Source organism: Anser anser (genome assembly GCF_964211835.1).
Source record: "Anser anser genome assembly, chromosome: 5".
In the NCBI taxonomy this organism is placed as follows: domain Eukaryota; kingdom Metazoa; phylum Chordata; class Aves; order Anseriformes; family Anatidae; genus Anser; species Anser anser.
In genome coordinates, this window is record NC_139725.1 from 20,222,751 (window position 1) to 20,244,362 (window position 21,612).

General features: G+C 42.7%; 1 protein-coding gene across 10 annotated transcripts in view; it reads right to left on the reverse strand.

Moving 5' to 3' along the window:
* Window positions 1-3,442: 3,442 nt before the first annotated feature.
* Window positions 3,443-21,612, reverse strand: part of TSPAN4 (tetraspanin 4) — a 411,936-nt gene continuing 393,766 nt past the window's right edge. For all 10 annotated transcript variants that reach the window (XM_083839587.1, XM_083839582.1, XM_083839586.1 and 7 more), the window contains 4 exons: window positions 20,907-21,008; window positions 12,260-12,391; window positions 10,601-10,684; window positions 3,443-7,749 (listed from right to left, as the gene is read on the reverse strand). In XM_083839587.1, the coding sequence (XP_083695713.1) occupies window positions 7,681-7,749; window positions 10,601-10,684; window positions 12,260-12,391; window positions 20,907-21,008 (387 nt within the window). In that variant the 3' untranslated portion in view covers window positions 3,443-7,680. The remainder of the gene's footprint in view (window positions 7,750-10,600; window positions 10,685-12,259; window positions 12,392-20,906; window positions 21,009-21,612) is intronic.

Here is a 21,612-nt window from a genome sequence, read left to right on the forward strand (position 1 = left end):
TTTCTTTCTAACATACCTGTCACGTTCCTGCAGCTGAGCTCATAGCATGAAGAATTTTTCCAATGGCCCTTCTGCACTTGCAGCCCCGTGCAGTCTCCCTACTCAGCTAATGCCAGCGTGACCTTCAAGTTAGGCTACTGCAGTTACAAAGACCGAGGCCATTGGTGAGGAGGGAGGAGTGCTGAGGATTGTAAAGAAACTTTCTGTGACTTTGGCTGTCACAAGCAATCTGGTATGGGCACGCGAGTGAGAGGAGTTTCCAAGAAAGCACTAGCAGGAGCACCATGCTGAAGTGCTCTTTTCCGGTAGTACTTGCAAATGCTTCATCTTAGTTCAGCCTGTAAACATCATTAACTCCCTTGGGAGGAGGGGAGGGCTCGATTCCTTCAGAAATGAAAGCAAACTGAAAATTGTTGTGTGGGTTTTATTGTTTTGGGTTTTGTTTCTGTTTTTAGTTTAAGTTGTCTTGGACAGTTAGCTTGCACAAGGAGAAATGCCCTGGTCATCACCTCAGGACTGCGTGGATGCATGTGAGCTTTTCAAAAGAACAGCAGTGGGAAAGCCTCGAGCCTGAGGCTGAGTTCAGCATCCTGCGTGTTTACTATTCAAGCTCAGATACAGTATCAGAAATGGCTAATGGATTAATTCAACTGATTTTTTCAAGGTAAATTGTGTTAGAAGAAGAAAGAGGAGGACAAAAAAAAAGAAAAAACAATTCCCTGCGGCATTAGTCTCTCTGGAGAATGCCAAGCAGCTAGTGGCAGTTCTGCTTGATCAGATGTGTGGGAGTGTGCAGGCTTGCATGAGGGGAACTGTGGACGCTCAGAGAGCGATTCAGATGTAGTCGCTAGTTAGGTTCATAAGTAGGCTGTGACGTGAATTACCTGGTCACAGTGCTCGCTTTTCTCTCCTATGCAGGGACTGCTCTCCTAGCACAGTGCCAAACCTAAAGTTCCTAAAGCCACGTAGGATGCCAGTCTTGCATAGGATGCAAAGTTATATAAATAACTTCGTTCTCACTGCATTTGGCAGAGCGGGCCCCTGAGTAACAGGGCAGCCTTGTGTGCAGAACAGCACGTTTAAATGGTACAGTACGGGTGGAAGGTCTGGAGCAGCTGCGGGCTTCAGCTGTACAGCCAAGGGAAGGCATTTGTGCAGGAGGGAGATGAGGTGCATCTGAATAGACTTGCGCAAACTGCTTCCTGAAATCCCTTTATTTCTCTAGTAATTTGTAATATCTTCAGGACGAATGCTTCACACCTAAAACTTTTGTCGCTGTCAGTATGGAAAAATAAATACATAAGCAATACACATTAACAGTTGCTTTTTATGCTGTACTTTGTACAAAACTTAGTTTTATATAGAATATATACAGTTATATTTTCTTACGTTAGCTATGATTTGAACCACATCCTGTAATAGTCCCTTGGAAATGTCATGGGAGGTTTATACTGGGTAAAGGATCCCATACTTTGAAATTATTCCTTTAACCACCGGTACTGGGAAGTCTCTGTTAAACACCTCTGTTGTAACAAAATGTTCTGCCTAAACAATTTCTGCAGAAGTCATTTTAACAGATCAGCTATTTCATCACTAAAGAAACGTGTTGTGAGGTGATTTCTAAGCACCCTGCGTAACTCTCTAGCTTGCACTGCTGTAGTGAATGCTTTCTGGCTGTTTGAGGGAATGTAAGCTAAGGTGTACTTCCAGGTCAACAAAAAATCACAGTTTCTAGTGAACAGAATAACATACAGTATTTCTATGGGGAAATAGTTTTATTAAAAAAAAATCAAGGTGTAGGGTAAAATGACCTACATAGCCAACCGTTTGGGTTTCAGATAAACAGCCTTTCAAATTGCAATCACTGGGTAAATTACTAACGATAGGTTCTTTGTTTTTGCTTTTTTTTAACATACCAGAAAGTAAGGGCTGTGCTTTTGTGTCTCTTTGAAAATGTTTTTTTGTATGTTCTTGTTTTTACGTGCTACTGTTAGCATGGTTTCCGTTGTAGCTGCAGTGCTGTGCCACCACAAAGTACTTTATAGTACACAGCAAGTATAATCAGCTAAGCCTGACATTCCCAGGTTGTGCTAAGTACATTTCAGAAAAAAATAGCGGGATGTCAGCTGAAATGCTGGGCTAGTTGTTGATTAAAATAGAAACACCTCTGTCTGTGCCAACATGTAGTTCAAAAAGCAAAGACAACTGAACTAGGATAGCTGCTGGGGAAGGTAGACTAGACTTCAAATTTTGAAACAATGGGATCCTGAAAAACAATAGCGTACTCTATTTCCCAGGTTAAAGCTTTAGTGGGAAAATAAATCAGGCTGTAAAGGTAAATAGAGCTGTGCTCTCTGCCCATAAATTTCCATAACATTCATTAACTTAGCATTTTTCAAATATAGAGCCAATGGTGAATAAATGAAATTGAAAGGCAAAATGTTTAAAATACATTTAAGAAGGGGTGGTTTCTTTAATGTATATGCCATGATGAAGTTGTGAAATTCACTGCTACAATATAAGACTGAAGTGGAAAATCTTCACAGAATTCAGAAAAAGGATTAAGGATAGATGTGGTTAATGAGACCATCTAGTGGCACGTTTAACAGGATGAAGAAAATCCAAGGAATACAAGCCTGCCAGTGACCTAAGGGAGTTGGAAGAAACTTCACCAAAGGACTGGATTATCCTTTGTGAGATTTCCTGCAACAACCTCTAAATTTGTGGCTCTCTGCTTTCAGGCCATGGTCGACCCTAACGCTTTCAGTTGTCTGTCTGTGTTGTTCAGAAGGCACCAAATTTAGAGGCAGTTTCACTCGTGAAGCTGTTTGACCTGGAGGGTGCAATAAATTGTATTGAAAAGGGCAGTGTTAGACAAGACTTCAGACAACGTACTTGGCTAAACAGACCGTTTCTGATCTGGCGTAGTAGGAGTTCCTAATGTTGCATTTTGGTGTTAATTAACTGAGTTTTCCTACACACTTTGTGAATATGAGCAACTACCTCAGAAAAAGAGAAGTCAGATTCTTTCAAAATTGCCAATAACACGTTCTGAACATACCAGTTGGTTTAGGGTGTACAGTTTTTTGTTATGTTACTAAACAGGTTCCCCCCCCCCCCAGTGTTTTCTGAAATGTTTCCTGTATTGACTGTACATAATTTCAGGTTGTTCGTAAGAGGAAAAAGAAAGGCGTATAAATTTACCTGGAAATGGGTAAGCTGCTCAAGTTTAAAAAACAAAACCAGCAAAATAAAGAACCAATAAGGAAGGACAGATCAAATCAAAGACAGGTAATGAGAAATGACAAAAAGAAGTATGCTATGTATTTTTTTTATTGCATATAGTGTGGGTGTGTGTGCATGCTTGCACACCCATCTTTTGGTATGTATATACTCACTGTATAGCTTGTAGTGTAGTTCGTTATAAAGAATACAAAAGACATTCTGTTGTAAACTTTAAAGAATATTTAATAATTTTTTAAAAATAAAATGTATATTTTAAATTTTGTTCTTTATATGAATGCACAAAAATGTATTATCATAGTTGCAGTGACAAAATCCAAGGAACTGAGGAGACCTGCCCACTGCGGTAAGACACAGGTGACGCTCTAAGAGAATTCATAATGGAATCCAAACAAAATTTCCCAGGGCGAGTCCTGACTTGTTTTCTTACAGTGAATTGCCTAACTCAGTGTCTACGAAGATCATTCACACTTAGCACGAATTCTTGTGGACAAAGGTAATAAAGTGTCTGGTTTTAAAACAAATGCCACGATCGGCTTTCTTTTCCCTGCTTACCTTTGGTGCCACACTTATAGCACAACAATGAAGCCAAGTGTGAAGTGCAGGGCAGTAACTTTGTCCATGCTGACAACCTCCTGTCCTGTCTGCGAATGGGAGGAAGCAGCCTGGAGCCACATGCATTGAAAAATAGAACCAATTTTTAATTAGCTTGTGAGAAGTGAGAGGGGTGGGCGGATTCACGTAGCGGCCCTATTACTGATGCTAGGTAATGTTTTTACAACTTCGGTGCATTTCCTTCCTCTCCGTATTACAGATCATATAACGCTGCATTCAAATGGTAGCTATTAAATGGAAGAATAAACCTTTACAAGTTTATATTATTTGAGGAGGAGGAATGAAGAAATGTTCACAGAACAGAAACTGGAGTGAATTTCAGTGATTGTGCACTATAATACGTAGAGCTAAATAATTCTGTGGTACAAGCAGTAAGATTTGGCTGCTGCTGACAATTACTGTACAGGAAAATAAACCACATTCTATTAAATATATATATTCTTAAAATTGTGAAGATGAAAAGCCAGAAGTATATTGGACTGAATCTAAAAGCTAAATCCAGATCTTGCTGAATTCAGTAGGTCCAGCTGTGTGCCCTATGCTTTCACATCTTGTTATTAAGCAGAAAGAGCAATGGGTGTAAATTGGGAGTTCTCTGCTTCACTCTATTTGTTACCTTTGGTTCTGTCTTTAAATGTATTGAGTCTTCCTTCACATTTAAAAATAAGTGGAAGTAATCTAAAAGGCCTTACTAAAAGTGACAAAAACACTAATGGAAGCAACTGGAATGACTTCTGGCATGCTCTGCATAAATACAGTATGAGCACCATTTTGAATGTACTAGGGGGTGATTATAATCAACCAGTTCAATGTCAAGTTTTATACATAAAATGGAACTATTTTTTGTTGTTGCTTAGAAAAAAATGCTGCTGTTAAACATCACAAAACAGTCTGACCTCAGGGGAGAAAGATGCAATGCTTTTAGAAAGAAAATATGTTAAAGCTGATTCTTGTTATATTCAGTATGTTCAGAGGTTTGAAACTGGATTGTGCTGGTAATGCTTTAAGCACCGTAACATCTGTTTGGCTTGTGTAAAGAGAGTTACTGACATCAAATATAGAAAATGGTCCAGTGCAAACTATCAGTAAGTTGCACTAGCATCTCTGTTGGCAGTGTGTTTTTCTCTTTAGTAGTTGCTGCTGAATGGTGATGTTGCAATGACTGGGCTTTACAAAGCGAGTGTTGCTCATACTGCCTCTAGATCGTATTTTTGAAAACCGAGGCTGTTTATCTTGTTGTAAGGATGCTTAAACTGTGGCAAATGATTAGAGAGAACCGGAATGTGTGATGTCTCATCTGCACTGGTTTCTTTTATTATTATTATTCTGTAGGTGTAGCTGAAGTCTCACAGGATGAGGGTTGTACTCTGTCGTCTCCCTTCACCACCACCACCCAAACTGATGAGAGTTGCCCCATGTGGGAGTTCTGCTGCACAATGGTTTGCTCTCATCACCAAAGCCATCAGGATTGCTCTCCGTTAGTTTTTAATGGCAGAGATCACTATGAATAGACTAGTCTGCCTTTTGTCTTTCTTAAAAATCAGTGTTTTACAATTGTGTTCATCATTCTGCTACGCAGCTTTTCAGTGGTGGAAATGCAGAGCTGTCAGCAGGAGCACCTGTGAGTACAAACTATGAAGCGTGGCAAAAACTCGCACTAATGATACCTCTAACCTGGAATTGTTTCTGTGCAGGTAAGAAGCGTGGAGAGAGGAAAGGAACAAACTTCTCCCATCTCTCCAAGAGCATGATTGTTGATGGGTTACCCTGGGCTCAAGGAGCAGAGAGCATCGAGACCGTGGTGATTACAACACTGAGAGTAAGTCTCCTGCTCAAGGCACAGGTCACCTGTGTATTGTGGGCTACTCGCTCAGTTTAACCTCTGTCATGGGTTGAAGTCCGTTAACATTTGTGGCTTGTTGGCATGGCAATAAAATTCTTTAGTGGTGGTGAGGTTGCTATGAGAGCAAATGATTGGGAAGCTGCACAAAATGCACACAAGTAACTCGTTACTTTGAACTTAGCTTGCACAATTAAATGCCCCGTGCTACAGGGATTGACATGCTGTTGTAAGCACTAAAGGTGCTTCTAGTCTGTCCCAGTAAGAATGACTGCACAGGGCTTTCTGTGAAAACAGGGCACCGAGGTTGTCTCCCCAGTCTGCTGGCAGTAGCTGAGGTCCTCAAAAGGCTGCTGGGGGGAGCAGGCCAGCTGCATTGCTCTGCTAGCCTGTTCGCTGCTATCTCCTTTCCCCAGGTGCTTCAGCCTCTCCCTGCCATGTGTACATTACCTGGGGCTGCTTGCTGATGGGGAGTTGTTGGCAGTTTGTTTGAGCAGTAGGAAGCATGAGATTCTTAGACACTGGAAGGTTCATGCAGAAAGGTACTACATAAATTACTTCAGCTACCGATGTAGGGTGGAGAATCAGACAACTGGTGGCTGTTTCCTGGCAAAAGGAAAGTACTGACTTTGATTTCTGCAAATTCCAGGAAGTGTGGGGCATGTTCTAGCCATCAGCCTTTGAATCCAGTAGGAGGGAGATGGCTGCAAAAAGCAGAACTGAGAAGTGACTCCATTTCTAACAAATACTGATGTGCCTTGGCTGTTGTAAGCACACAGCTGGAAAAAACTGCCAAGCATAAAAACATCTGAAGTCTTAATAACTCTTGGAAAGATGAGCAATGTGCAAAGATTTTTCCTTAGCAAGGCAAACTCTATCATACCTGCAGACACTGATATTCTAGAGTAAATTAATGAAATGGTGACATTGAGGGAAGGAACAGCTGACAGCATTGTACAAATCTTCGAGTGTGGAAATGAGTGATTTTTTTGGCAGACTAACTTGAAACAGAGATGACAAAAATAAAATCATAGTAGAATGACAGAGGAGCCCACTCACAAGTTGTTTACTGAAATGAAGATACAGCTGAAAGTAATTACTTGTTTCCCAGAGGTATAAGTGATAGTGCCTCCTACAAGAAATAGTACTTGGTTATTTCAGTTGGAATGTAAAATGGGATAGAAAGGTTCCCTCTTTCTGAGGTTAGATGCTGGTTATTTTCACCTCCTTTCAGAACAGTACGTGTATATGAATGTAATATGTATTACATATTCAGTCAACTATCACCTATATGCCACTGGCAATTAATAAGTGAGACAGTGTCCAATATTGTTTTCCCTTAACAGCCAGATCTCACTGTACAGATTCTGATTAAAAGCCTGACTTTGCAGCACATGAAATTAAAAATACTCCTTTAAAATAGCATTTCTGAAGATAATCCTCTCCTGGCTACAAAATCATCTTGAGACACTTGGAGGAAAGGCTGGTTGCTCTTGACATTTTAGCTGTGTGCAAACTGTAGTGAAATTACAGTTGCGTTCAGTGCTAGCTACTCTGTACCTTCTTTCCATGCTGAAGAATGCGCATTTTCTACACCCTCTCTTCCAGACTCTGAAATGCTGGAAGGCAACCGGGCAGGTTTCACAGAGGTTGCGCCACTGCAATCTTTTCTTAACATGGGTTTGCAGCTCAGCCCCTCGTTTGCAGCCTCCTTTGCCTTCCATAGGCCCCAGAAAAGGAACCATCGCTGTTGGGAGGTTTTCTTCTGTTTAAAGCCAAGGCTGCTGCTTACCTGTGCCAGTTCAAGTACTGACTTTTTCTTCCTCCTTCAGTAAAATGGGGTGATTCACAAAATCTTCAGAAAGATAGCATTATACACAGTTTATAGTACAAAGTGGGGGGGGAAAAGGTCAGATGAATGAGCATGAAGGAGATTTCTCCTGTGTCCTTTGGAGGAGAAGCAGAAAGATTGGGAATGGTATCTATGCACAGTAGGTGTCTGCCTTGACTACCTGACAATACATGGTCATTGCAAAGGTGAGTCCAAGAATCTAAGAGAAAAAAAGCAAACAACCATTTTTCAGTAAGTCAAAAAAACCCCTATTTATTGAAACAAACAAAAAAAGAAAAGCATGCTTACACTGGTTTTGTTCACACACAGGAAGACACATCACATACTGCTTTTCCTGCCAGCTCCTGTCCTTGTTGCTGTTCCTAGTTTGTCTGCCTTTTGTCCTTACCTGTATTGCTGTTTTACAGAATGAACAATGACTGCAGTAGAGTTGATTTCTCCATAAAAAGCAGCAGCCAGATACTGGGAAGAGGTGTATCGAAAAGAAATGTTTGGATGTCTTTTGCTCAAAAGTATTTTATAGTAACAACTTGCTCTGCTGTGGGGCTGTGGTTATCTCTGTAGCTGTTGCTTTGGAAGACAATCAGTTTCATCCCTGACCCAAAGGATGCTGTGGTTTACTTTACTGTACTTTACTTTTCAAAGCATGTTTGTGCAGAGATCCCTCTGGGGGAATCACTGGAGACTGACCATGCATTAATCATAATCATCAGTGGCTCAGTGGCTCATCAGCAATGTAAGTCTCTCTCCTTCTGCTCAGGCTGTTCAAGAGAAGCAGCAGGCAGAGGTGGTGGTCCTGCTCCCAGCCTGACTGCTGACCTCGGGTAGCTCAATTTCTCAGAAAAGGGGCGGAGGAAGAGTCCCATTTCCCTTCCATTTGAAGTACTTACGTGAATGTACTGAGTGGTTGTGCTGTTCTTTTGCAACACTGCTGTAAACATCTTCACTGGGATAAGGATTTGCCAAGTAGATTTTTTTTGTGTGAATTCTATTTTAAGCACCTGATTTGACCACGTAAATGGTACTGTGTATATAAATGGTAGTCTCCCTGATAACTATTTTTGAAAGAATATGAGTAACACATACTACTTCATATATAAAGGCAAAAAAAATGGTTATGTATTTGTCTCATTTCTCATTCTTCCACAGTGAAATAAAGCAGTGAGGCTTTAGTCTGCTGTCTTATAATAAACAACTGCCTTTTAGAAGTAGCCCTAGAATGCTGCCTTTTATTTCTTAATAAAGGAACTCCTTCCAAGATGGTTGTGTAATAAAACCTTGGGGGTTTTATTTTGGTGGTGAATTTGTTTTACAATTTCTATCTAGCATGCATGGCTGGAGAAGATTCTCCTGCCGCATCTGCTGTATGTCCTTCAAGTTGTGTCGTGGTGTGATTCTAACTATCAAATCATTAATGTGAAAAACAAAACCTATCACATATTTAGGGCCAGATCAACATTGTAAGAGCAACAATGGAGGGCACCCAATTCATTTTAGGTGACAGTGGATCAAATCTTTCATCATCAATTAGATTCAATCATTTAGTGCAGCTAGGGGCAGACCCTGACAAAAGTGTTTGTATGCTGAGCTAGTTTCTCTGTGTTTCACAGCATTTACTAGCAATATTAATCAGCATTTTAAAGTTGTCTGAAATGTTTGCTCCCATTGGAAATTAGTCACTCCTGTTTGTCAGAAGGACAGTATTTGCTCTTCAGTACCCTGACTGTCATCAGGGCCTGTGGGAAGGACACTGCCATGATCTACTGGGTGTTCAGTGTATCGTTTAAAGACTCCCTAAATGCTCAAAAGTTGCCTTTTTTTTTTTTAAATGTGGTAATAGATTAACAACCCAATCTTCTTATATTGTCTCGCTGCCATTTGATCTTGTTACACCTACCTGTTTCCTAAGCATATCAGCTTAAAATACTAGAAAACATAAAACTCCACTGAATTTGGGCCTACAAGGAGTCAGGCATTTGCACTGATAAATTGCAGCCATGACTTACCAGAAAGTAGGATACATGTTATTCTGCCTAATCCAACACTAGCAAGCATATAAACTGAACTGTGATCCCAGTCTCTCTCTCTCCGCTGCCAGCAGTATACCATGCAAAATTTAAAGCCATGAGTTAATCTGGCGTTATATAGCATTAGTTTAGCTATGCCATCCTTTCTGCTAGCGTGTTGCGTGTGAGAGAGAGACAGGAACTGGAAACTAGAACTCTGTCTTACTGCGTTCAGGAGTGGGCCTCCAGGCCGTAAGCAGAGGGCTGACCTAGAGCTGAAACAGCCTGAGCTCTGGTGCAGCTTTCACCTTTGTATCCTCAGGCTGAGGGTTGTACTGCTGTGGCTGCACTGGGGCCAGACTCACCACCAGCTGGATTAAAAATACATATACTTAAGAGAAAGAAACAATCCACTGCACTGATGGCTGACCTGCCTCTGACCAAAGTTACACTGGAAAGAACTGCAAGTCACAATCTTAGCAGCAGCTCTGTACCAGTCTGGCCTACCGACTTTCACAGAAATTAATGGCAAAGGAGAATGGTTTTATAGCCAAGGTTGAATTCTGGGAACAACATCTCTACTTAGAACTTACCCTACGAGTTAGGATGGGATTGAAGATGTAAGCTACCTTTAGGCCAGCTCAACATTAGATATTTAGCTTAAGCTGATTGGCCTCTCTGGAAAACTACTGAACAAATACAGGTACTCTAAAAGGCAATACACCCTACAATGACTAGGATTCTGTCACAGGACGTTGACTCATCACTGAGTTGAGTGTGAGCCTTAGATAAACCACGTGGTAAAGTGCCTGCTCTTTGCAGTACGTCATGACACAGAAAATGTGTGCAGTATTCCTAGTTCTGTATCCTCTACACAGTATTTTAACAGAATGAAAACATGACAGAAACTTAAATCTCTGAGTTTTAGTCTAACATCATGCAAAATTTGAAATTATTAAATTAGACTTGGGCAGAATATGTCTATTTATTAACACTTATTTAGTTGCGATTACTTAGGATTTGAAAATCAGTATTAAAGTTTACCTGCACCAGAGCTGTGCACAATCCAAAGATTCCCACTGCTAGTAAGTTTTCCTGGAGCCATATTTTCACCGTTTCGTAGCAAGGCTGGAAAAAAACAAAACGTATTAGCTATAAACACATGGATGTATTCCCCTGGGAACATAAAGACAGAAAATACAACACTAAGCTGCTGGGTACCCTGGTTCATCGCATCACCAGTGGAGCAAATACAGTGCCTTTCTGGCTTGGAGCCTGCACACAGAGTACGAGCTGTAATACCACCTCCGAAACACTGCACACATGAATATGAAGTGGGCCAGTAATTAAATATAACCAAGAACTAGATTTGGGGCATCTTTGCCCTCTAAAATTCAACTAGAAGCAGTTAGAATTTCAGAATGAGCCTTTCCATTTTCTTCATGTCTCAGGAAAGGTTTATTACAAAATATATATAATAAATAGACAGATGCACACACACAAATATGTACCTCATATATACACATTACACAAACAAGGGTGTCAGTGAGAGCTGCTCAGTAGCCTCTCCTGCTGCACAAGGGCTGCTTTCTTACCATTTTCCATCATTTTAAGCTGCAGTATGGGTGCTCCTCCATTATTTTCTTCCTGCTTTAAATTCCACACTAGCTATAACCTCAAATTCCTAGCCCTGGAACATGGCAATCGCCCTTCCCTTGGAGGGGCTGGGATTGGCTGAGGTGAATCCTTTCTTTAAATAATACACTCCGCCTCTGTGGGACAGCCTTGCACACACACTGCCCTGTGTCCTGTAAATGTACATGGGCAAGGTTGTTCAGCCTTCGGTTAGTGGCTTCCACAGTATGTACATGGCATTAATGCCTACCCAAACGGTGTGGTTTTAGCCTGGTTAACCTGCACCGATCATCTTGGTACCCTGAATAAAATAGAATAAGACCTTTTAAGTCCCTAATTCAGAATTTGACTTGGAGCTACCTGGGAGGTACGATGGAACAATGTTTGGTTGCAACTCAGCCTCTGCCAGTGCCAATCCATGGGCATGAAATCTCACTAAAAAGTAACAGAGCTCTTGCACAGTTTCTGTCTTTGCAAACCATTAGAACAAGCAAAACTTCATTTCAGTGCTACTTCACCAGCTGGCCCTGCCCCACGCCTCCCTCCTGGGTATTTACATTACCTGTAATTAGCACCAACAATTGCTGAGCTAGTTAAAGACAGAAATTTGGGCTCTACACACAGCAGAAGCCCCTGAACTAAGGTGCCTGGCAGGAGCAGAGCGCACAAGGCTCGCAATCGTGCCTCATGACTGCTTGTGCCACACAAAGCTACTGCTATGCCAGTGCTCCAGGGTGTGTGTGGGGGGGAAGCCATTTGCCTTTACCTTAATCCAGTAGGTGGATGTTAAAAAAGACAATCCTGTCATTTCCTAGCTTGATCTGGGTGGACCACGCTCCAGATCAGTGAAGGTACTTGGCTGTGACATGAACGGCCTTCAGCTCCTCAAAGTATTCAAACTGGCAGTTTCATCAGAGGTGAAAAGCTGTAGCTCGACATGAGCCTTCCAAAACCTGATTAAAGCTGCCCGAGGTGACACCACACCTTATCACCTTACAGCTAACTAGCTTCCTGCCCTTCACCTGGGTTGGAAGGAGGCTGCTGAGCTGCAGCTGGGGAGCTACTCACCGCTTTCCACCAGGTCCCTGGGGAATGGAGCCCACAGTTCTCGCTGAATTCCAAGCAGCAGGAGTCTGGCACCCGGGTCGTATTGTACACTTCGAACCAGTCAGTGTAGTTGGAGACTCCACAGCATCTGAACTGGAAAAATAAGAACCGAGATGACACTGTAAGGCTGATCTGTCCCTGGTGTCTGCTCGTTCTGAGGTGGTGGAAGAAGCTTTCATGCCTGCCATTGGACACAAACAGGACCTCATTCAGTGCACAGAATTACACTTGAATACACCAGCAGGAGCTTGAAACTTTAAAAAAAATAGTATTTCCTTAGCTTTACCCATACAGGCTAAAGTAGCTAATGTTGAGACAAGATGCAAAGGCACCTACTTACAGTGGCAGGACACTGCAGGAGCTGAAATAGGACAATGCCAGCCAAGTACCAAGGTTTTCTGTGACTGAGCAGGATTACACCAATTATTTGCAGCTTGTTGTCAGGAAAAAAAATATTTAGGCTACAGTTATGGGAGCCAGGAGGTAAAGACACTGGGATTTCTACTGCACGCTACTTATGAAATCATGATTGAAGTTAATGAGGCAAATTTCTCTCCAAGCTGTTAATTACTGATCACCTCTGAAAGTCTTTGTGACTCACTAAAAGATTTATTTCCTCCTCTCTTTGGTGCAGTTCCATAACGTCATTATTTGATGCTGCTAAGTGATGGGTGCTTTAAGTATCTTCACACACTGACGCAATGTACAGGAACTGTGCTAAACTGGAAGGTTTGTTCCACTTTGGGAGCAGGATGAAACGTGTAGGAGATGTACATAACAGTACAGGGAATGGTTCTGTGACCATCTTCCCCCCTGGGATCTGGTAGCTGCCTGTGATAGAAAACACGCAAAGACTGATTAGCATATAGATGTATACACCATCTGCCACTCCTGCGCTAGCTCCAGAGTAAGAACCTGTAGGTATTTAGGCTCTCCGGCACTGATGACTACAAGCAGCCTGCATGGCTTCACTGACCTGGGGCTGCAGAACTGCTCCCAGCTACAGGCCGTACTTCGCGCTTTCTCAAGGCTATGCCAGCCACCTCCTTGGCCCTGAAGTGACTTGTTGAGGTCTTATTTTTAAAGCCTGATTTTATGTAAGCCTGTACAGTATTTTTCACTTCCATACACAGCCATTCCTCTCGTGTCTGATAGCTCATAATCACGCCGAGTTCTGCATCACCAAGTCTTAGGACCTCCTATTAGGTCCTATTAGGATTTAGGATGCTGGTACTTACATGGGCCTGAGCATGTTTTCCCTCTAACAGCTGTAGGGTCTGTGGGCATGGGAGGGCTGAGTGGCCAGGTCTCTGCACGCACCAGAGATCTGCCATTCAAGACCAACAGAGGGCAGAGGTGTCACACATTGCCTTGCACATCGTACCTTACTTAAGCACTCACAGAAAACAGTCTGCAATAGAGACGTTTCAGTACTCACAGCTCTGTTTTTCTTCTGCCAAACAAAACTCAGAAAGCCTTCCTGGACTCGCATCTATCCCCCTAAGGTTCTGCTCAGAATTCTGATTTGGTCTGTGGCAGAAATCAATCCTTAGCTTGCTAGTGTTTGATTTGTGAGTTTACAGGCTGCATTTTCTATAAAATAACTTCAAAGAGAAAAAAAAGTTTGTGACTTTCTTTTGTTCCTTTATGTTGCTGCACACAAGACAGGAGTTCCATGAGGAAGCGGTCCCCAAAACAGATCAGAGCAGTAGGGAACACATGCCATGCATTTGAGGAGTGTGGATCTATCTGGAAATTTTACGAGAAGGTCTTGCAGGGTGTCATCATTAGTTATCAGTCAGCTCTTTTGATAGATGGAAGTGACAGCTTGTCTTTCAAGCAAGCCTTGAAAATGTGGCTTATCTGTGATACAGAGAGTAAAATAGAAAGGGCTGAGACATTTGTGTGCTGTTCTGGCCGAACACAAGTGATATAAGTTTGCATAGACTGGGACTGAACTCCTTCTCCCCATAATTTTGCATGGCTGAGGGTCTCAAAGTCCGACAGACTACAGGGATGACGTACAGGTTTTGTAGCTCAAATACAGGTGTTGAGACCAGCTCTTTTATGGGCTCCGTGAAGCAGATCATGGCTAGACCACGATCTAGGATTGGGACGCCAAACAGTGAAAAACTTCCCAGTGAGCCAACAGGTAGAAATAATAGGAGGGGATGCAGGTATGGACAAGCTGCAGTGGGACAAACTTCGTTTGGTCTTGGTGACGCATTCCCTGCCCACGCAGATCCTCTGTGTACTGTACAAAAGCAGAGGATTAAATACTGATACTTACCTGCCACTGCTGGCAGATAAGGCAGTCCCAGCAAGGGGAGAAAGGGCTAAGAAAAGATCAAGGGTGAAACAGAATGAAATTGCGTGAGGATCAATAATCTTGGTGCTGGAAGAAATAATGATAACACATCAAAAGAGATGTCACGTCTTCGGAAGACAAAGAGAGGCTGCACGAAGGAATTAAGCAGTGGCTGATACGCAGTCCTAAAGGAGAGGAAGCGCTGACCAGCGCTGGCAGCGGTCAGCAAAGCCCACGTCAGGCACACAGCATCTGTAGGGAGCAGAGGCACTGAGAGGGCAGTAGGCCAAGAGGCAAGAACAAGGAAACGAGCAGCAGTGGGTCTGAGTGGGTCACCAGCATAGCTTCAGCACAGGGGGCCGGCTAGGAGCCAGAGAGATGGATAAACCGAGAGCTCAGTAAACTGGGAGAATTCAGTGCAGGGGCCCAAGCAGAGAACAGCGAGTATGGGAGTGATTTTGGTCGTGTTACAAGCAACTAGTTTATCCTGTGTGCAGAAAGGTGAACAACAAGGAGTAGCCAAATTACTAAGAGAGATGAGGGACTGCTAAACAAACAGAGTAAGCATAATAAAGGTGCATACTGAGGACAATGAGCAAACTAAGATTACTTTCTAGAGATTTGTGGGCAATGTTATGTTAAATGTTAAAAGGTACGTGTTTTCTGAGCAAAGATGGTTGGAGACAGACCTATAGCTTGGAGGGTGGAGAAAGCACCGGTCACGTGGAAGGTAATTTCTGCAACCAGCAGTTTGCTGCAGCCGGTTAGGGCAGAGCTCATGTTCCTTCTCTAAGGCTGATGTTTTGCCGTGGCTAAAAAGTGAAACCACCCGATTGTCATGAAGCAATTGAGGACTCTGTTTCCTGGAGGGTAAGCTACAACCACCTTCATTTTATGGGCGTCGTTTACAGTCCCATATTATTCCTTTCACTAGTTAGTGATAAAGTTAGAGAGGGTTGCCTAATTGATGGATTTTGTCCCTAGTTTCAACAGGGAACAATTCACTCACATTTTTAGACACAATTACAAACTACTTGTGCTTATTTGGGGCATCTAGCTTGACACACTTTAAAAAGGAGTAATGGCAGGTACTGTCCTGAATAGCAGGAACTTTAAGGCGCCCTGACTTGGACACCTCAGATCACGCAATGCCAGGGCTTGTAGCTGTGAAAGAGCTCGTCTAATTGGAGGTAATTGTGCCTGCCCACATGAACAAACGGGGTACTTCTGGCACAAGGCAACAGCTGGGTACTGGTTCTGGGCACACTCACACCCTCCAAATGTTGGGGCACAGTGGCTCAGACAAGCAAAAAGCTTGTCAAATGCCTCTGCGCATCCAACCTCCTGCTGCTGAACGTTTCCAGCAATACTGACACAACGATGCTGTTTGCTTCACATGGGAGGCTCTGTCTCCTGAGATATCAAACCACATTTTGTCCTCCTTGGTTACAGACACCAGTCCTTCCCCAGTATTGATTACCAGGGGGTCTGAAGGGACATGTTGGTTCCCAAAAGCCCATGTGCAGTCAAAAAGTGGTGCTGCTAAGGTCTTTTCCCAGCCAAACTCACCAGCGGCACTGAGGTCTCTGTCGTGTATTTTTGGAATGGAAACTGCTTGCAGATGGCTTTATTTTTGTGTTAACAAGCAATTGCTGCTTGGTATATCTATGGCTGGTAATTTATGTTAAACATATTTCTATCTTACTGAAGTGAAAATGTAAAGATTCTTGCATGGATTTCACTGGTGTTCAAGACTGAACAGGCCTTATTTTCACTGCCAAAATCTCACAAGATCAGCCACGTTGGGACAGGGGTTTTGGAGAAAAAAGAAAAAAAGAAGAAAGATAAAAATTGAACATGCAGACATCCAGTCCCTGGCTCAGTCAGGTTTTAGTAGGGACACTAGGGACAGCATAGGATGACTTTTATATTATTTTTTTCTTTCATCACCGTAAAAAGGAGTGAGTAAGATGGTTATAATTTAAAATCATATAATGTTTAATGGATTTCTGGGATTAGTTCAGCAGTAATCCCAAAGTATGTTTTGATCTAACATCAAATCAATGACAGGGTGGAGGGAGATTGGGTCAAATTTTGTTCTCAGTTACCTTGGTCTAAATAGACATGAAAGGGATTACACAGCAATAAAAGTGAGCTGAATTTGCTCACTTTAGTGAAGCTAATGCTTTTTCTCCATGCTTCTCAAATTACTGCCTGGTTAGTTAAAAGGAGATGTGTTCAAAAATTGATCACAGAGATGCTGGGAATGAAGCAACGTTTTAAAAATTAATGCATATTTCTCATTTCCTAATGATCTCTACCTGTAACTTTAACCAGTCCTGGTCGGTGAGGAGTGTGATACGGTTCTGTGTAACTGACATCCTAAACTATTAGAATTTCAGCCACATTTAAAAAAATTTTGTATGCTTTTGTGGTCTTTAGTCATGACATGCGTAAGTCACCTGCTTCCGCATTGGATTCTTTTAAAGCTTGAAACTCCATTGAGAAAGGAAGTGAGTTTGGTAATCTGAAGGTATTAAAAAGAAATCAATAAAATGTTCCAGCTTGCACCAGCTCCCTGACCTAAAGGCTTAACACCGCTGCAGAACGAGCCTAGTGCTTTCCTCTACCATGCATTGCATGTATGCAGCTCAGCCCCACTCCCTCGCTGGTAATCCCAGCAGATCACAGACCACATCTAGACATTCCTCCCAGCAGCAGGGCCTGCCCGAGCCTGCCTTGTCCTTGTCCTGGTTACCTGGGCACTGCATGCTTCTGGGAAAAAGGGGAAAACAATTTCTTAAGGCACAAAGGCTTCAATGAAGAAAGCCCCTCAAAAGAGGAGGAACAACAGAAAACCAGCCCCCATTCCCCTCTCTGCTTAGCTCTTCTGTCACCCTGGTCTGGGACACCCCCACCCACCCCACTCAGGAGAAAAGGGGAGCCTGCCCGTCCGCTCAGTCGCCCCGAAGCAGCCCAACAGCGCCATTCACAGGTGCCTGTGTTTGCGCTGGCCATCCATACCCCAGTGGAGACGCCTCCCTAACTCGTGACCAGCCAGTCCCACGGAGACCCAATGCCACCAGCTACACGGGGCTCTGTTTCTGGGTAAACTTTTTTTCCCCTTCTTTAAGCAGCGGTTGCCACACTTGGTGGCACTTGGTGACCTCCGGGTGGGGACGGTCTGCAGGCTAACAGCAGGACAACTGCAGAGCCACACCAGAGCTCAGTCCCCTGGGTCTAGGCCTAGTATTTTAATCCCAGTGCCAGCCTTCTGCTCTAGCTCTGAGTAGTACTTGTGCAAAGAAAGGAGGGTGAATGCGGAGGGGACAAGGGAGGATGACTCATCATCATTTCTGCTACTGTCAAGTTTTATTTCCCCTTTTTCTGAGGCTGCTGTTTTCCATCCACATACAGACACGGCCCATAGCTCAACCGATGACTGGTGTCTACTGGCTCCATTAAAAAAAATGAGCGCTGAGACATTCTGCTGTATGGCAACGTGATAGCTCTAACAGGGGGGTTTGGGAGAGCTGTCCCTTTGCAGCCAGAATGAAAACAGCAAGTCTGGGCCAGGACCTTCCCTTCTGCAAGTCCCCTGCACGCTCCTAATCCTCTCATCAGTGATTACCCTCTACTGATTAGCGATGTAAGGGGTAACGATTATTACTGAACACAAAAAATAATACTTGGCATTTACATAGTGCTATTCAACTGCAAAGTGCTTTACATAATTAACTATGCTGGATTGCCTCCACTGCACCACTGCAATAGTCTATTCCAAAATAGTTTTGAAAGATACATGTGAAAAGCAATTATGCAGAGCAGTAAAGCTGGCTCTCTGGGAGTGCCATGCTCCTCTCCTCGCTACGCAGCACCGGGAGCACGTGGGCTGTACGAGCGCGGTGCTGCCAGGACGCTGCGTGGTGCTCTTGTAGCTGGCCTGTTAGAAAAGAGAGCAACTTAACAAGACTGCAGGTGGCTTGCAAGGTGGCACTTTCCTGTTATCTTTTGGGCTCTTTTGGGGCTTAAGAACTCACTGACGTTAGGACTAGCTGATGTCTGAAACTTATAAGACCCGCTTTAAACAGTAAGAGGTTTCAAGGCCAAAGGAACCATTAATATCATCTAGCATCATCTGTAGCACTGCAAAGACCACAAACTATCAAGCCCAAGCTTGTTGCTGAACAAGACCATTTATTTTAGGAAAAAAAAAAAAAAAAAAAAAAAAACTGTCTCAACTGCAGGGAAGGAGGATGCAGCATCCTGCTGCACAAATGGCATCTTGCCATCAAATATCTGTAGCTTGTGTTTTCAGCTCTCAGATCAATTGCAGCGCTCCCTACTTTCAAAAACCATTTCCCTTCCTGCTCCCTTTAAGGACTGCAATCAAAGCACTACTTCATCTTTCCCTGGTTACATGAAGCTTTGTAAATTTCTCATCATCAAGTAGATTTCCACAGTTCTGATTATTCTGGTATATCTTACTTGAATCCAGTCCAATTTGTGAACATCTCGAAAAAAATGTGGTGGATAGGTGAATTGGACATACCAGAATATATTGTTGCACCAATTTTACAGAAAGGAAGCAGAAGCTTCCTTAAATCCTCCACATAATGTTTTTTCCTCCACCTTAGATATATATCTAATACTTCTTGGGGTGTCACTGAAAACAGATTAATATTTACCACAAACATCTTAATATTAGTAAATTTTGCTCCAGAATGAAGTTAGTGTGAGGGGGCAAAACTTCTATATTCTGTTTGAAATAAGCAATGATACTAAACATTTTATCTACATTTCATATGACTTACTCTTGGGCCAGCACCTCAAAATGCATTTCTCTTGTCAGTAATTTATCCCTTTTCATACAGCGTAGTGTTGGAAGAGAAAAATATTAGGAACTAATGCAAAATGCTGAGTCCTTTGAAAGATAACAGAAGGAACCTTCCCTATGCAATTGCTAGGATGCCGGACCAGGAAGGTTGTTTGCTGGACCTGAGCTGTTCAAGACTTTCATATGCAGTACTGTCACTGCCAGCCTGCTGCTCTCAATATGGACAGGATCTACAGCCCAAAAATACACAGGGATTAGCAAACCAATTCTTTGGCTCTGCTAGCGACCCTGAATTTTTTAACTTCCCACCTTCCTTGGCAGCCTGCCACTCCTGTTATCTTATATTGTATAGAAAAGCATATGTGAATCTTGAACACGATCAGACTGAAAGATGTACAGTTCAGGATTTTACTAAAGTAAAGGAAGAAAAGGGAAATTGAGCAGGTTTATTGTACCAGAATGCGGTAGGTTGCCCATCCATCATCTTGAGTAGTTCATTTAACTTTGGAAGCATTGGCAGAGGTTATTGTTTCTGGCCAATTTAAGGCATCAGAGGCAAGACTAGAGCCCTGCGTGTCTGTACCATGCTAGCGCCTCTGGAGGAGAATTCTGAGAAAGCTACAGAAGATTTTCTGGGTGAAACCAAGGTGGCACGGGTGCTTCTTCCTAAAGCTGAAGAGATACTGAAGCACTTTTCCTCATTCAAGAAGGAGTACTTAGATCAGAAAGATCACACCCAAGAGAAATAATTGCACTGAATATGAAAAGAGATGGACAGAGCTAATAAACGTGGACTGTAAATGATGGCGTTTCCTCAGCAAGCCAGACAAGGACAAAAGGAAAAAGCCAGCTACGGAGTTCAGCTTAGCCTTATGAGACAAACACTGGCAAGAGTGTTGTCAGAGAATCAGAACGATGCGACAGCGGTGGCAACATAGCAAAAATCATTCCCAGCCCATCTGTGATGGAGGATGACTGAATTCTGCTGGGAAAAAATGTGCTGACTGCAGGAGGAGGTTGCAAACACCATGGCCAGCTTCCATTTTGTGCTAGAGGAAACCAACAATAGCAACAAAAGGAGACAAGACAGTAATGAAACAGGGCTGGAGTATTTGTCATTACGCTATTGCTGCTCGCTCCGACGTAAGCTATTCCTTTGACTTTAAAGAGAAGGTGACGCTTGCTTCCTGTTTGACCATCTCCTGCACTCTCTGCACGGCAAACTAAGTGATATTTAGGTGTCAACAAAATATAAATATTTAACAGAAATTAGCTATCCTGGCCAAAATAAATAAACAAAAATCACCATTTGTTACAAACAGCAGTTTAGTTGCTAATGTGCTGATTGGATGTGAGGAAGAGGTTGGCTTGGGATCTGGGGGTCTAATTAGGTCTGCACACAGAATATGCTGTTCCAGAACCCAGAGGGTAGAGAGGAAGGGAAAAAAAAAGCTCAGACTTACATCTGTTTGAATGATGCTCCATGCATTAGTTAGGCCAATGTTTCCATCTGTCCCATACAAATGAAGCCCTTTCTTCAGATCACGCTGAGCATACTTGTCAATCTGAAACAACAACAAAAGACACAAAACTCAAACTTTGCTGAGTACAGCTGTTCAGAATCAAAGTGCAGGGGGGCACGGAGATGTCAGACAATAGTCATAAACTGAAATAAATAAAAAGTTAACTGACATTTCCTAAAGCCATTCTCCCGTAGAGCTGGTGTCTATTACAGGTATCTGCAGAGAACATTAGGAGCTCCTGTTCTGAGTTAATGGTCATGTTTTCCATTGCAGACCTCCAGAACGTCTTTTCCCTTCTCCCTTAACCACCAAAGTACTATAGAGAGACTGGATTCAGTTTAATCACTCATTTTTGCAAATGAGACCTATAAATGAAAACTGTCATCTACCCATAGCATTTCCTTTCAGCTTAATATCTTTCTGTTGCGAACAAGTTCCCCGCAGCATCTTCCATTTGCTTTCTAAAAGATCAACAGCAGCACTAATGTTGTAGTGATGCTCTGAACTGTGTTCATTATTTTGGCCAAGGCACCCCACTTCTTACACCAGGATGGATGTAGTTATACTGAAGCAGCAGGGAAAGAGCTATCCAAAATTCAGGACAGACGGGATGTAAGAATTTAGCTACTAAATGGAGCGGCTCTTA